At 42.4% G+C, this 14,557-nt stretch overlaps 1 protein-coding gene across 1 annotated transcript in view; it reads left to right on the top strand.

Moving 5' to 3' along the window:
* ephb6 (eph receptor B6) overlaps nucleotides 1-14,557 on the top strand; it is a 42,577-nt gene that overhangs the window by 1,260 nt on the left and 26,760 nt on the right. The window contains exon 2 of the mRNA XM_005731953.2: nucleotides 9,788-9,852. Coding sequence (XP_005732010.1) covers nucleotides 9,788-9,852 — 65 coding nt within the window. The remainder of the gene's footprint in view (nucleotides 1-9,787; nucleotides 9,853-14,557) is intronic.

Raw genomic sequence — 14,557 nt, 5'->3', positions numbered from 1 at the left:
GTGTGTGTGTGTGTGTGTGTGTGTGTGTGTGTGTGTGTGTGTGTGTGTGTGTCTCCATATGTGTTCGGCTATAGGTGCATACATGCCTTTAGATTTGGCCTATACATAGCTCTCGCTCCTACACCCTGTCCCCAGCACTAGAGAGGGTGTCAGCAGTCAGCACGCAATTACTTTCAAAGGATATGTCTCTATGTTGCAAAGAGCTGCACCTGTTCGCGCTCATCTTCTTCTTTGGCTTTAGTTTACTGCGAGGTGTGTGTCAGTAATAGTCTGTTACAGTGGTAACTTATATGTCAGCCTCACGCCGTGGATTCGAGCCGCGCTTGTAACAGATGGCTTGGACTAAGATGAGACAGAATGACTGCGAGGAGAGAGGCCGGGCAGTGTAACGAGCCCATACTGACTCTGTGTAATTGAAACAGAGCTCGACATAATACAGTATTAACCTAGTAGCATGGGCGTCCCTATAAATCCACATGAAGTGAAACATCCAGTTACATCGTGAATGGACGGTTTGGCATCTGCCTCGGCTTTCGTCGCAGCAAATGACGTCTGGACCGGCTGGATATAGCTGCACGTTAACTATTTTTAAAGTCGTTCTTTCTATTGTGAAATGTGAGCCATCTGCTTTTCAAGTACACTATATCTGCATCAAAAATCCGAATTATTGTCTATTTTTATATCACAAGATATGAGGAAGTGTCATTTTTTTCAATAGTTTCCTCTAGGTTAAAAAAAAACCGAAATCTTTGCCGCTTCTCATGAAGACAAATCACAAGTGAGCGACAACTGATTTGCATCTCTCAAATGCAGCCATGTGTAAGTGTTGCTCCATTCGCCCACATGCATTGTTGATGTGGAGCCTCTGAACCTTACGAATCTGTGTTGAGGATTGCGTGTTCACTTTGGATTAACACCTCACACCCAAGGAAGGGCCTGAACGGGAGACACACCTGATGCCCCTCCGGCCCTTTCTGTCATAGACGAGCGGAGTTGCAGCGATGCTCACTGAACTATGCAGTTCCAGGAATTAACCTTGCACTGTTAGTTAAACTTGTTTCATGCCTTGAAAAGGTAATCTCTTCTGAATATCACCAGATGGCAACAGGCTGCTCAAAAAATGTATAGATTTTTTATTTTAACGACAACATTGATTAATGAATTCATGCATTTCTCTCAACGTAAAATAAAACGTTTCTTCTATAATTCTACTTAATTACATTTCTGAAAAAAATTAACAATTTTTTACTCCCTACACTTAATTCCATTCAATTCCATTTTATTTCTATAGCTCCAAATCTAATACGTATTGTAAGGTAAAGAGGTAGAGGAAGATATTACAGAGAAAACACTAGCAATCAGACTACGCCCTATGAGCAAGCACTTCCCAACACTGAGAAGGAAAAACTCAGAAACCGAAGTAGGCTCAGGGAGGGGCAGCCATAACCTGCCATCGGTTGGGAGTGAGGATGGGCGGAGCCTATCCCAACCATCATAGGGCGAGTGGACGGGTTGTCAGTCTATTGCAGGGCTTCACATAAAGATTTTACAAAAAAAACCTTATGATGTTATAAAATATCTCCCTAACTTTTTGCATAACATTTTACAAAAGACGCAGCCAGCTGTTACTACTTTACCAAATAGCACCATTTAAATATCACATCTGAAACACTTCAATGTCAAAAAACTAATTTGTACAGAAAGACTTTGTTTCATCGCCCTTCAAATGTGCTGTGAATCTACCACTAACCTACACCAGCACTATAAAAGTATAAAAACCTACTGTCTCCCTGTTGGTTACGTTTTGAGTTAGCTATCCTTCTCCTTCTTCTTTTTCTTTCTTCGGCTGCTCCCTTTAGGGGTTGGCACAGTGCATCATCTCCTTTCATCTCACCCTATCCCTAGCATCCTCCTCTGTCACACCAACCCTCTGCATGTCCTCTTTCACTACAGCCATCGTCCTTTTCCTTCTGTCTTTGTCCAGTATATCCACTATCTTTCCTCTGCACATGTCCGAACCATCGCAGGCTTGCCTCTCTGACTTCATCTTCTCATCCCTCTCTACCTTCAGCCAACAGTAGCGCAGTTTCCACCGGCAGCCACTGTTTTGATTTCTTTATGCTATTCTGCTTTCTTGCCTCTCTTTACTTTGTTGGGTTCTTTTGCTTTTACCTGTTTAACTTTGGAAGTTGTTGTCACCTTTGTTTGACTTTGACTTTTGCCTCATTCCTGTGACTGTCATTATTCTCTGCACCTATTTCCGATTTCCACTTCCCTTATTACACTGTGAAGCATTGTCATAGCATCTGTCAATCTTGCCTGGCTCCCTATGATGGCCTTTTGGATATCGGTTTGTTTTCATTTTGGACTTTTATTTTTTGGGAGTTGGACTGCCAGCTAAATAAAGGTCCATTTTTGTCATTTGGTGTCTGCCTGGGTCCTGCATTTTGGTCCTGCTTTCAAATACTGTGACAGCTACATCATTACAATGCTGCTTACAGACTGATGCATCAGTATTATGGATGTAATGATGTAAGAGGCCATTTTTCTGCAAGTAAGATCCTTTTAGCTAGCCACTCTATACATACTGTTTTACTGCTGCTTTAAATTAAATAAAGGACATGAATCCTTCTTGAAACACCAGACTGCATAAATTTAAAGCCATGTTGACATTCTCACTCTAAGGTCATCTGGGCCATCGTTCCTGCTGTCTCTGGTTTTAACTGGGTATTAATTAGGCAGAGTGCCCTCCCTATCCCAGGCGTAATAAGCCACTCTTTCAGGACATGATCAACTAGAGAAAGTGTGATAAGAAAATAAATGGCATGCTTGTCACAGTGGGAGTGCTGCAGAACGGATGCCGCTAAAAGCCCTCAGCAGCTTCTTGCGCCCGTCCTTACATCCTGCATGTGCACGGGGCTGCAGTAACCAAGAAATCACACGCTGGTGGGAAGTGGAGGACTCAACTCAACCCATCATTGACACTACAACACTTAACTGTGACCCAGCTTTATTTTTAGTTCCAGCATGCTGAGAGCTTTGTAATGACATTAGGCCACTTTTATTAAAATGAATGACACATCTGCCATTTGTGATATAAGAGGTTCAGCCAAGACTCTCCGCTTTGAGCCAGGCAATGTCGTGGCAGATAGCGTCACAGATAATACGCCTGTGTGGACAGGCAACGAGTTAGAGCCAAAAAAAATAAAAAAATACTAAAAGATGAACACGTGGCATGGGCCGCTGTAACACTGGAATGCAGTTTTTAGTTTTGAATTTCACATTAAAGCAGTTGCCTGGCAGTTTGGGTGCTGGCACCAACCGAACGGACAGAGAGCTGAGTTAGGCTGTTGAAGGCTTCACTAATGAGAAATGACACAGTGGGTTTGAATTAAACTGATCTCTTGCATTCCTTCATCTGGCAGCGGTGAGGGTTGAGGGTTGAGGGTGGAGAAGATGATGTTTGCGGCTTCTGTTTTTGGTGGTAACTGGATATCTATTAATGGAGGAGTCAAGCCTGTTTAGAAGAAACTTTTACGCTTTTGTCTTTGTACACATTATTCCACTCGAGTGAATTATTATCCTTTTAACAACCAACATGCCACTAGCAAAACATTTAGCGTTCGGGTGAGGGGTAGGGTTTAGGTTGGGTTAATGTCCCCCACTTTTTATAGTACTTTTACTTATTTGGATTAAGTGAAAACTATTTAAAATTGAAGCTGTTATGCCAAAATAATTATATGAAACTTTATTTGAAAGGTGACATTTGCCTATTTAACAAAGCTCAACTCTAACTATACCCCTAGCATTCGTCACTGTTGACCTGGTGGATGAGTAAAAACTTGTATCACGATTGTTTTTGTCTTTCCAAAACGTTGAACTTCTCAGACAAAAATGAACAAGTGAAATATCTCTGATCTGCTCCTGACTTTAAAATCAAGTCCTTTGATCAAAGAAGAGGAGAAAGTTACACCTGAGTTATACCTCGGTAGTGGAGTTGCCAACATGTTTAATCGTGTGCTGGTTGAGGATGACGTTTAGTCATATTTCTGCATGTCAAATACTTTTTGCAATTATGACATATCTATGGCACAGATCCATTCATTTCCTTCTGCTTACCTAATTCAGGGCTGCTGGAGCCTTTCCCTGCTGTTACAGGGTGAGATGCAGGGTGGCATGGCAGTGTGGTGGTTAGCACTGTCAGCTCACAGCAACAAGGTCCTGGGTTTGAATCAAGATTGGAGGCTTGCTGCGTGGAGTTTGCACATTCTCCCCAGCTTCTTCCACAACACAAAGAGCTGCATGGGGTTACCATGGGCAACCTCAGGTTTGAATGTGAACGTAGATTAAACACAAAAAATATAAAATTATTAGATACAGACATAAAGAAAGAGTAAATACTTTTAACTTAGTAGGTTATACCTTTATCTGCTCTTGTCACAATACTGAGGTTATAAAATTGATGCCACCCTCATGTCTGCACTGCAGACATTAAATCAGAACCTGCAGATGCTTGCCTTAGTGCCACACAGACACACAGGAAACTGCTACCCTGGCCTTGAAATACAACATGCCAGACCCACAGTATATCAATCCTGAAAGATCTAGCCAAAAATAAAGGCTAGATCATAACAAATCCTTTGTTATGAGGTTTTGAGAACTGGCACGCAGATTTTACCCACCTTCCACCTTCATTGCTAAGCTAAGCTAAGTGGCAGTTTGTGTCTCCTATTTAACACCAGACATAAGAGTCAGTCTCCACATTTAAATTTAGTTCACTTACAATTTATTTAGTCATATATTCCTTACCACCTTCAGATTTGGAGGCCTTTGTCGGACCATTTCTGTGACTTTCTGAAACTGACAATACAATATTCTCACCCACTTCACACTGTGATTGGCCAGCTATGAAGAAGTGTGAAAGTAAGCTGGGTTTGAACTTCTTTCCCAAGCTTACTTTTTTCATTTGTTACAGCTCTTTGTGGCACTTTCGGTGTGAAGAACAAAGTGAAACACTATGAATCCCTTCCAGGAATGTTGAGAGACCCATTAACGTCACCATCTTGGTTTTTGGAGCTAGAACTGACTATATTTAGAGTGCTAAGTTATCAAGTACCGCTAGCTAGCTAGCTTAGCAATGTGCATCCATAGACTGTATGGATACCTTAAAGATACCTGATTAGTGCGAGCTAATAAATAAATAAAACATTAGGATTTCACTCATCAAAACTGGAGCACAGACTTCTTCTTAACTGTCAGATAATTGTTCTAAAAACATGTAAAAGGCCCAAACAGCACAAACACAACAAAAGTCCAATTTAGTTAGCTGAGGTGACACATTGGCTGCATAATTGCTAGAAAATAAAAGCAAATACATTTTAAACTGGAAAATTTGAAAAAAAAAAAAAAAAAAGTCCATCCAGCTGTTGTGTTTTGCACCAGCCTGTAACATGTTTATTTGGACATTTTAACATGGCGTCTGTGAGGATTCAGTCACGTTTGGAGTCAGCCATTTGAGCTGCACTTTTTGGCACTTTGTGCTGGCTTCATTTTTTCAACTGCAGTGGTTGCTGCTTGCCACCATCCCACTAATGCCTGTTATTTCAATCTGCCTGCGAGCTTGCCTGAACAACTAAAACAGGTTTTTATTGCAACAAGATTGACAGAAAGCAAATAACTGTTTCTCTCAAGAAGTCAAACTATAATTTTAAAATCTTCATGTCTGCCAGTTTTACTTTAGCAAACATGCTGTAATCAAGACAGAGAGTCAGTTGTTTTGATGTGTCCTCCTACCTGTGCCTGTTGCTGCCTGCACGTAGGGATTGATCATCTAACCTGGTTGTTTGTGCTCTTTGGTGCAGCTGCGCTTTCATTCAGTTTTTTTGAGATAACTCCCTTTGACATGTGCATGCTTATTTCTGGAGACATGTTAATCCCCTTCCTTCCTTTCGTCCAACCTCCTCCTGCTCGCTTTCTGACTTGGCGTATCACTCTCTCACTGTGGTTGTTTGTAATGAGGGTTTGGTAAGGGCCTTGTCCTTGACTGACTGTCTGTGGGAGGGAGCATCTGGAGTGTATCAAGAAAGGGTGGAGATGGGTGGATGAGTGGACAAAAGACAAAACACAAGCTGACCGCTGCTCAAAACGCTTGCAGGCACTGTGGGAATTTTTTTGTGTGTGTGTGTGTGCATGAGTGTGTTTCTGTAACGTGTTGTTACCTGTGAGCTCGCTGACTATGTCTTCTCTGCTGGTGCATTCACTTTGGTGTTAAGGCATAATTTACACTCGGATCCCTCTAGTAGGCATTAATATTTACAGCAAATTTCTTTTCAGAGTGAGTCAGGAGGGGCTCCACTGCCTTGCAAAATTTGGCGTTAAAGTAGCATACATCTGCTGTCAAAGAGGCGTGACATGAACAACGGCACTACACTTAGCACTGGAGAGTGTCGGTGTATGCATGGCTGCACAGAGAGGAAAAGTGTTGGACTCAGAGAAATGGATGGAGAGAGCAGAGAGGGTCACTCAGCTGAAGTGAGCACTCCAGTTGCGGAGGGGACATTCATGAACTAATGCAGGTCACCTCTATAACAAGGCAGAAGAGCATTTACACCCACACCGTGGACAGAAAGAGAGGGGGAAAGAGCAAAAGAAACACATTCATATGCGCAAACACAATCCCGCCAGCCTCTCCTTCCATAATGATGCTTTGTCTACTATATTGTATCCCCCTTTTCTCTCTCTGAGTATCAAACCACTTTCTACACAAACAGCAGAGCTGCCATCAGTAACGGAGAAGAGTGTTTCTCTTTATCTGACAGACCCTACTGTCACATTTTGGATGAATAATATCCACATGCAAAGAGGAGGAGGATACAAGGGACAAGGGACAAAATGGAGGTAGAGTTATCGAGCAGAGCGAGTAAAAAAAATCAGAGTGGAACAGGAGGACGTAAGAGGCCAGCGTGCATTAACGCAGCACTCAGGCTCAGATTGCAGACTCAGCACTTCGTCAAACTGTCAGGGACAAACTTCGAGCATCTCAGCCATCGGATGGACCAATAACGGAGATGCTGTAGTGCTCTGCGCACATGGAGTGGGCTGTCTGAGAGTTAAATAAAGGGGCTTTTACTGCCAAGTGGACCTGCCAGTAAATGTCCCTCTCTTTTGTTCATGGTTGTCTCACGCACACACAAACAGACGCGCACCAGAGCCACGGTGCCCAAGCTCCAACTAATCTTTGAAAGGTGTGCATAACACACCACTTCAATGCTAATCTTAGGATGTCATGGTGAATTATTCAACATGCTAATGTCACGCAACGAGACATGCATGAAGCACTTTGAACGCTCCTCCATGTAATCTTCATGTACAGGTTTATCCCGGGAAGAAAGAGCGGAGGCGATGTAAGGACCTCTGTCCCCAAGGCCCAGCGACAAGAAACTAAATAGTAGAGGCATAAATATTAATGTCAAAAATAGTTTGCTCCGTGTTATTTATGCATGACTGTGCCCTGAAGCAGAAGGTTAATTGAATTTGGAATGACACTTTTGCAGCATTTGTGTCTGTTGCTTATCTGATATAAATCAAATGGTGCTTAATGAGGTCACATATAACATGTTAGTCAATCTGACAAACTGAAGATTATTTTTTACAGGGCCAAGAAACTAATCAATAATGAGTTTGCATGCCATCACGCACAGCTGGAATTGTACACCGTTTCCAGCTAGAGTCAAACAAAGCATGAAAGGTGTCTCACTGGTGGATACTGTCAAAATTCGGAGGTTTAAGCATCCCTGGCTTGGTGAGTTTAGCTTTCTTCCTTTAGCTGATTTTATCCCAATTGCCTCCAAAATTCCACTAGCCAAGCTTCCCAGACGTGCGCGGCACTAAAAACTGTTTATTCTGATGCCTGTGGCTGCATATAATCCTTAGCTGTCACAGTCTATTTGTATTCTCTTCTTGATACAATTCATATCACTCCAAATCCTGGAGCACTTCCATGGAAAAATGTGTGAATTTACTAAGAGTGACATAAAGACCAGCCAGTGGGTGAAAACGGATAGACAGGCTGAGGGGTTTGGAAAGGGGGGAAAAAGAGAGGAGGGAAAGGAAGGCTTGAAGCACAGATTTGCGGGGTGTCCATCTGTGACTATAATCCGAAAAAATCTGTTTACAGAGCAGTCAGAGAACAGTAGGGGTGGGGTCGATTCATGTCATGAGCCACAAATAATATCGTTTTCTTATTATTTGTTTTATTTATTGGGGCATGCGGCAGGATTGAGTGTGCTCACGGTGCCACTGGGTACTTCTGTGTTTGACTGGCAGAAGGAGAGAGACACAATGTATCTATTGGTGTTTTGGTGGACCGGGGAACCTTTTCAAATGCCCGTGTGCGAGTGCTGATTATGTAGATAATATTTTTCCGCCACCCTTTGTCTGGTTGTCAGCAAGAGAGGCAGGAAAAAAGAGAGGCCCCTTTTCTCTGGTGAATTATTGTGTGACACGCAATGGAAGCAAAAACATAAAAATTGTATAACGACAATGAGAAGAATTATTTATTTGTAAACAGAGGCGAATGCCGCCGGCCTCCCACAATGTCTCGTGTGTATACGTGTCTACAGCCCTTTAGTTGATTAGCGTTGTGCTTGATGCAATCAGGCACTGAGCGTTTTCCTCCATTACCTCCATCTGTGCAAGCATCCAAATCTGAAGTCTGATGTTTTTGGTACCTCTGCGTACACGACAAACTTTGGCCCGCGTTCAGTCGGTGGCTCTTGAACAGCACCGAGCGCAGACTGTGCCAGACTGAAGGAGCGGCAGCCACCACGGTTTTGGAATGCTAATGGAAAATTCAAGGGCTTCAGTTTTTGTGTGGGAAGCTGCCATGTGTCAGCACGCAACACTCAGCATTAAAGTCACTTTGCATGTGTGTGTCTGTGTGTGTAATTTCTTTGCCAGCTTGCTTTTTGAAGCACTTAAAGCAAATTATGGGAAAACACACTCCAGCATAAAACTCATATGCTATTCTTGTGCTTTCGCTCTTGATCAGGGTTAATGAGCAAAACCTGCAACAAAAGAGGAACACAGAACATATTAACCCCCCCGAAACATGACGAAGGTTCCCTTTGGGACAAGCTATGAAAAGCATCAGCACGGCAAGTTTCAACAAATCGTGACAGTAACTGTTATGGCCTTTTAAAGTTGGGAAATTTGACCTTTAATCACAGTGCCCCATCAGGTCAATCAGTTTAATTTTTCAAACACCAGAATAGTGTGCCAGAGTGCATCATCACTTTATAGCAGTCATTAAATTTGACAGATGCACACAGCTGGAGCTCTCCTGGATTTTATTGGATGTGGTGGGAGAAAAATCAAAGAAAATGAGACTAATGGTTCCAACAACTTGTGGTATTTTACAAAAGGAGAAAAAAAGGATTAATTATACAACCGCCTTCAAAAGGGATACTCTGCAAAGTGCTTTTCTGCTTCAGTTTCACTGGAGCAAATCCGTGTTTTATATGTTTTTATGGCCTCACAGCCTCACACACTATTTGGTTTTCAGTCCTTCAGAGAATATCTCATGATTACAAATTCTGTTTAACAGTCACTTAGCTTTTATAGCACCGACTCCGTTTCTCAGTTAAATTCTTGAGCTGAAATCAAAGTTTAAACTGAAAGCTCGCGCACACGTCTGCCTGTTTTCTTTGCGTTAAAATGAAAGCATACGCAACTGTTTCCTGTCTGTTTTTTCTAACCTTTTCTTTGTCTCTGATTCTTCGTCCCACAGTGATGCTGCTGGACACAACAGAGTCTACCTCAGAGCTGGGCTGGATCACCTATCCAGATACGGGGGTAAGCAGGGAGCTGAGTGTCAATGCGTTTTCCAGCTGTTGCAGCATTAAAGCCATCTGTAGAATGTGTTATACACGTGTCGCACATGCTGATGTTTGAAGTGTCGGGTTATAATCGCATTGTTAGTCGGGCCTTGTGCTGTAATGCTAATGAGGGCTTAAAACAGGATGCTATGAAATAATACATTTAGTTTTATAACGTTTTTCATCATTCTGTCAGGCAGCTGGTGGTAAAGTTTAGACATTAAATCGATAATGGTGATAAATGGTACAGGACTGCAACTGATATTCGTTTTAATACTGATCGATTTGCTGTTTACACTCTGGATTTATTGCTCGGCACATGCGGGTTAGAAAATAATGGAAAGCCAAGGATGTTCATTGAACAACAAGAAAATCTTGATTGATTTTCAAAATTCATTAGATGCCAGTTACTAAACTCAGATAAAAGTCTTTTGGGTGAGGTTGAACAGATTGAAGATATTGGAAATGTCAGATCTGTAGACATGTCGTGGTTTTGTTTTGTCTGTGTTGTGTTTTGGTTTGTTACGCTGGCTGGTTTTGTGGTTCTTCCAGTTTCTCTGGTCTCTGTCATCACATATTAATGTTACCTTTCATGTCTCAGTGTTAGCCACTTATCGTTCATTTCTTTCTTTTGTGCCTCGAAGGTGAGTTTTCTCCAGAGTCTTGCTCTAGTTTTACTTCCTGTTCCGTTCATGCCTTTGGGCTTTTATTCCCCAACCTCACCATGCATCCACCGTGGATTGTTTCCACCTGTGTCCTTCTATCACCTGTGCCTTGTTATTCAGTATATTAGGTTTGAGCTACTGTACATTCAGTTAATAAAACACTTTAAGACCAGAACAACAAACATATGCAGACGACTGCCTTCATGAATGATCAGTTTGTTTGGTTATCAACATCTGTTGATGAATGTAATCCAGTCCCCACCATCTTTTCACTTTCACACATAAAAATCAAGCATGGATGGGGCTTTCTGGGACTTTTTGAATAGTGGAGAGATTAGAGTGACTGAGATGTGCAGCAGGCCTCCACAACAGCACTTGGAGTTTACAGAAGTCGCAGATCAAAGATTATTAAGAATTAGGTTATAAATGCTTTATGTTTAGTTATGGCTTGAGGTAAGGATTATTATCTTCCTGAATGGCTGGCATATGTCACTGGTAATGCCTCAAGTGTGCTGAACACAGTCTTAGACGGGGCAGGAACTCACCTTTCCTTTAAGATAACCTTGAAGGTCTAAATGCTCCCCCAATTCTTTTTATCTGTTGTTCTACTCCACTGTGTGTGTGTGTGTGTGTGTGTGTGTGTGTGTGTGTGTGTGTGTGTGTGTGTGTGTGTGTCGTCATTCATAATTAAACTTCTCAGATTGAGCCGTAGATCTCCCATCTCCCTTTTGAGTTGATTTGTATTCAAGGTTGTTGCTTTGCCTTGAGCTGTGTAAATATATGTGTGTGTGTGTGTGTATGGAGGTTTGGGGGAGGAAGGAGGAGGTCACTTGCGTGACTGTGCGAGGGTCAACTCCTGGGGGCCAATCCGATTGTTAAATTCATTCGTTTCTTTGTGATTGCATCTCAGTTCTAATACGGCTCGTAGTTACACCCTTCCTACTGAAACACTACATTGATGCATCTATTAGACTCCGTTTGAAATGGACATCACCTGTTCAACCACAACAGGCTGAATGCTAAACATTTATTTGTTACTTTTGGCAAAAAAAAACCAAACAAAACAAAACTGAGTTGACTCTTGTGACCAGCTATTGTCAGGATGGAGTCTAATAGCTACTAACCAACATCTGGCAGGAATACATTACCACCCTCGCCTGGCCTCCAGTGTCAGAGCATAATTGTACATGATGTTTGAATAATTAGGGCCTCATGTGTGTTAGGAACTTGTGAACCATGATGGCAGCTGCTAATAGGAGAGCATCCAATTGTGTTTGAATGTGCGTGTGTGTGTGCATGAGCAAGTCAAGCATTTGCATGAGTTTTTTTTCCCTTTATAGTCCCTGGATGAGAAGTGCTTCTGAGATGGAGATATGGTTATTTGACCCGGGGCATCAAGCTGAGAGAAGTAGAAAGACAGACCAAGAAAGGGGGATAGAGCGAGAGAGGTTGTGTGTGTGTCTTTGTGTGTGTGTGTGTGTGTTTTCTTTTTTAACCCCTTCCACACACCCCATCTCTTCTTTTGCTTTAGGGTCTGTGGATATTCTTTAATGTGTTTTCTCTCTTCCTGCGCTTTCTTTCTTTCTTTCTTCCTGTGCTTTCTTTCTTTCTTTCCCATTTTTACAATGTACTGACAAGCACCTTCATCTCTGCCTGTTTTTCCTCCCTCTTTTAATTTTTTCTCCCTTTGCCCTTCACAGCCACAGAGCCACTGGGTCTTTGCCTCATTTTTTTTCTTTTTATCCCCCAAGTCAGTCTCCACTCTGGCCCTTATTTTTCTTCAGTGTCAAACCAGCAGAGACTTCCAGTCTCACTGCAGACTTTCCTTTTTATTTTTTTCCACCCTCCTGTTATTTTCACTCCCCGCTCTTCGTTTTTGTGTATAAATATGCGCATGTGCCTTTCTCTGCTTGCGTGTATCTGTGTCTGTGTGTCCACGGTTGTGTCCGAGGCCCTGCCCCTCCCTGTCCTCTGTCACTGCAGAGGTTGCGTGGCTCTCTGGCATTTCGGTTCAAATTAAATCACAAAGATGAGTCTCCCTATAACGATTCATCCGCCCCCTACTCCCCAATCTGGCCCGTTTTTGTTCCTCCTCTTTTTCTTTCTTCCTTTATAAGAGAGGAAGAAAACAAGATGTGGAAAAATAGGGAAGGGGGCAGGAGACAAAGGGGGAGTGAGGTGGGGGTGTAGGGTCAGAAAACAAATGAAAGCTGTGTTTTTTTCACAAAGGTACAGAAGCGAGCTGCACGCGATGCCACACACGAACAACGGCGGCTTCTCTTTCCACCTAAAAGTCCCTGCCTGGCCACATACTCAGCATAGCTTTTACCGCACCCACCGCCGCGTGTCACAAAAAATGCTCATACACTCTTTCTGTTTGCTATTTTTCCCACATTTCTCCCTCTACCATCCGCATCCCTGCATCCCACCATGAGCTCGGTGTGATCCCCCTCTTTCGTCCGTTTTCCCTCATACACTGGTCTGACAGAGTGAACCAAAGCCTGAGAGAGAGAAAACTGCCCTTTCACTCCATTAGACTGACAGCGACTCCGGCTCTTTCTATCTCCTCACTGATCTTATCATTATTTCAGCTGGACCAAATATGAATGCATTCTCTCATGGTGCGATGCTCAGTAGATTTCTGTTCACACTGGCTGTCAGAGCCACACAGAGAAAGAGACATGAGCATGCAGAGATACACTAACATGCACAAACAGTGATTCACACACTCTAAATACACCCTGATAGGGTGTCAGGACCTTTTGTCCTCTTGCCATTGTCATAGGGAGAATAATGATGATGAGGCCTAATACATAATTCCTCTGTGTTACAACAGAAAAGACCCTGCTTGTCACTCAGGGCTACACAGGCTTAAAGCAGATCCTTTTCATCCTTCAACGCAACGCACTGTATAATTGGTGAAACTAAACCCTGCGGCTACATTAACATTTTGTCTCATCTTACAAAGTCTCATCCAGAGCCTTGTCTCCGGGCTGCTCCATTTTCTCCATGTGCGACTCTCTTTTACTCACATCCATTTGCGCATCTACCGTGGATTCATCTTCCCGAAAAATGCAACAAAATCTGCTGATTTTATTGCACAACAGCTGCCCTAAGTCAGGCACACAAGTGTCTGCCACCTGTCACATGTGAACAATGGCGCACATGCAAATGGCAAAACTAGTGCAAGAGGAAAAAAAACAAGCACATGTCACTGTATAATACGCATTAATTGTTATTATAATACAGCATTATACTACTGTAACATATTAAAATTGCAAAGTGCCAGCATCGCCCGTGAACTTCTTTCTTTCTTTCCTTTAGATATGTCAAGGCATGAAAAAAAAGTTTATCTCTTTCAGATGTGTCTCTGATAATTCGGCCTCCACCTCAGAGCAACAGCTGCAAATAGAATTTATTTTTCATCTGAGCGTCGAAGAAATTCTAGCATCAATATGTCTTTTCACAGGCGTCCTTGTTGCTCTGTATTTCGTACTTTGTACTAAGGAAATGGTCCACTGACATTATCTTCTGTTGATTAACAAATATAATCAGTGCAGACTTTTTGAAACCATACATTGATTATCCTTTTTTTAACATGAAGGATGACGGTCATCGCTTCAGTCCGATATCTCAACAAAGTTTGGGTGAATGAAAGTACAGAAATCCATACTCCCCAAAACTTCACAGCTGAAATGACTGGTTAATGCTGCAGTCACACCAGGGAAAACAGTGGCTGAAGACCAGAAGTACAACAACTGTGACGATAAAATTATGACCTTAATACCTTTGGTTGCTTTGAAGATGGGGACCAGGTCATCTTCAGAGTGACTTTGGTGTGTCAAGAAGGTGATTAAAAAGGTCTGCTATCAGTTTGCAACAGAATGGAGTCAAGTTGGCAGTTACATGCAGTTTGTTTGTGATATGACATCGATGAACTGTGACTTGTCTTGTCTACATGCACAAGTCGAGTCAGAACCTCACAGATCTGAAACAGAAATTTAGAAATTCCTCCAC

Source organism: Pundamilia nyererei, unplaced genomic scaffold (assembly GCF_000239375.1).
Source record: "Pundamilia nyererei isolate P.nyererei 1_Seehausen unplaced genomic scaffold, PunNye1.0 scaffold00045, whole genome shotgun sequence".
In the NCBI taxonomy this organism is placed as follows: domain Eukaryota; kingdom Metazoa; phylum Chordata; class Actinopteri; order Cichliformes; family Cichlidae; genus Pundamilia; species Pundamilia nyererei.
This window is presented reverse-complemented; position numbering and strand designations above follow the sequence as displayed.